Source organism: Gavialis gangeticus, unplaced genomic scaffold (assembly GCF_001723915.1).
Source record: "Gavialis gangeticus isolate Ggan-Ray unplaced genomic scaffold, GavGan_comp1, whole genome shotgun sequence".
In the NCBI taxonomy this organism is placed as follows: domain Eukaryota; kingdom Metazoa; phylum Chordata; order Crocodylia; family Gavialidae; genus Gavialis; species Gavialis gangeticus.
This window is the reverse complement of record NW_017729034.1, coordinates 27,966,377-27,968,673: the sequence shown is the minus strand read 5'-3', so window position 1 is coordinate 27,968,673 and position 2,297 is coordinate 27,966,377. Positions and strand designations below refer to the sequence as shown.

The window sequence follows — 2,297 nt, the reverse complement described above, 5'->3', positions numbered from 1 at the left end:
CCCACCCTCCTCCCCTCAGTTTGGGTCCAACCCTGCTCCCCCCCACTCCATTTGGGTGTGACTCTGCTCCTCCCCCATTCAGGTCTGACCCTGCTCCACCCCCTCCCCCTGTTCAGGTCTGACTCCGCTCCCCCTCTCCCTCCCCCCTTCAGGTCTGGGTCGAGCCCAATGGAGGGGCTCCTGCCTTTCCTCAGCTAGCCCCACGACTTGTAAAGTGCTTATGCTAATTTATTTTTTTTTGCCATGTGTGAGGTGGGGTGGAGGGAACCAGCACTGGAGGCTTCCATTTTAACTCAGCTGGCCCTGCCCCCAGCTGCCCGGCCGGCACATCCAATTGGGGCATGCGCAGTTGGGCAAAAGTGTTACAGGCAGACAGACAGACAGACTAAGCCTTTTTATTATATTAAAATATTACCATATGGCAAGTATGTAGAAACTATATTATAGAAATTACCTGGTGTTTTCATTACCAAAAAAGGGACTCCAGAACTAGATGACTAGTGTCCTATTTTCAAGCCCAAATTTTCAGGTTTGCTTCCTGTACATTTTTAAAACGCATTTAAATTCTGTGAACTTTCAGTTAAAATAGTAGAATATTCCTCCTTAACTCTATACTTCATGTGTTAAGAGTATTCCAGCCATAATTCCAGATCCGGTTTGTATGTTATTTACATGTGAAGAATCTAAAAAATAAAAAAAACCTTTTTGTTTCAGGATATTTGCATATCTGCCATCAAGGAAAAAGATATTGAAGCCAAATTGTCTCAGGTAGTTGAAAGCTGGGGAGGCCAGAGCCTCAGTTTTTCAGCATTTAAAGGAAGAGGAGAACTATTGTTAAAAGGAACTGAATCATCAGAGATTATTACAATGATGGAGGATAGTTTAATGATTCTGGGCTCTTTGCTCAGCAACAGGTAATTTTAAATGGTTTTTGTGTGGTATTTTAAGGTTTGGAAGCATTTATAAATAAACACAACTTTAATTAAAGTCAGCAACTATATTACTAGACCCCCTCTACAAATTCAGGTAAAGGTGTAATGGGATCTAACATGTAATCCACATAGTCGCGCCTCCTGCTATGCCACATATGCATGGCAGGAGGTATGACTGATGGAGGGATTGTGCATTAGATCTCATTGCTCCTTATTGCCAGTGCAGGGGGAGCCCAAGCCCAGGCTCCCCCTGCACTGGCCGCACTGGCCAGAAGTAAGCCCCTGCATCCCCGTGACTGCCTCAGTCCCCAGGGCCTGGTGGTTTCACATTCTGCTGAGCCCTGGGGATCACAGTTGTCTCAATCCCTAGGGGTTTTACAGTGGACATGAGGTTGCCCTGTGGCTGGGAGCCCTGTTAGGTGACGGGGCTTCCAGCTGCAGGGAAGACCCAACTACATATACAAACTGAAGCTTGATAGTAACCAGCTATAAAGTTAGTAAACACTTTTGAGGCCTAACTTAATAGCTGGCGAGAGCTTTTTATCGTGTGATACTTGTAATGTGTAGAGGGAACCTTATATTCATACTTACTCAGCATTAAATGTTAATTACATCAGATGATAAAAACTGCTGTCAAGGGAGATTTTTGTACGGTATTGGAAGTCTCCTGTGTTGATGCATTTGAGTGAAATCAAGTTGGTGTACAGATTTAAGATAATTTTTACATTCTAATTGTTCCATATTTTTTCCTTCCTTCTGAAATTATTTTACATTGTTACTTTATGATAGTTTGATAATAGTTTACGTTTAAAGTTTTTCTCATTTCTTGTTCATGGCTTTAGATACAATACACCATTTAAAAAAGAAATTCAGAACTGGGTTTACAAACTAACCACCTCCAGCGATATCATTGAAGAATGGCTGGTTGTGCAAAACCTCTGGGTTTATCTTGAAGCTGTTTTTGTAGGTGGAGATATTGCAAAACAGTTACCTCAGGTAAATTTATAATATTTTTATGTTTGTCTGTTTTTAAGCTATCTAAGCAGTAATTTGAAGTTGAGGGTGGAGTGAAAATATTAATTCAGTTGTCATATTTAGGAAGCAAAACGTTTTCAGAACATTGACAAATCATGGATAAAAATAATGCAGCGAGCTCATGAGAACCCAAACGTCATTAACTGTTGTGTTGGAGATGAGACAATGGGACAACTTCTACCTCATTTACATGAGCAGCTGGAAGTGTGTCAGAAGTCACTTACAGGGTAAGAAAAGTTTCTTAAAAACATCATTATAAATAGTTTACATAAAGTGAGTAACTATTTTATTCAATTACAAATCAAACATATAAAAAAGTTGCTTTCATAG

General features: G+C 40.7%; 1 protein-coding gene across 1 annotated transcript in view; it reads left to right on the top strand.

Moving 5' to 3' along the window:
* The window catches only part of DNAH8 (dynein axonemal heavy chain 8), a 397,167-nt gene that overhangs the window by 140,247 nt on the left and 254,623 nt on the right, over positions 1-2,297 (top strand). Inside the window, exons 36-38 of the mRNA XM_019526702.1 lie at positions 715-914; positions 1,775-1,928; positions 2,031-2,194. Of these exons, the coding sequence (XP_019382247.1) occupies positions 715-914; positions 1,775-1,928; positions 2,031-2,194 (518 nt within the window). The remainder of the gene's footprint in view (positions 1-714; positions 915-1,774; positions 1,929-2,030; positions 2,195-2,297) is intronic.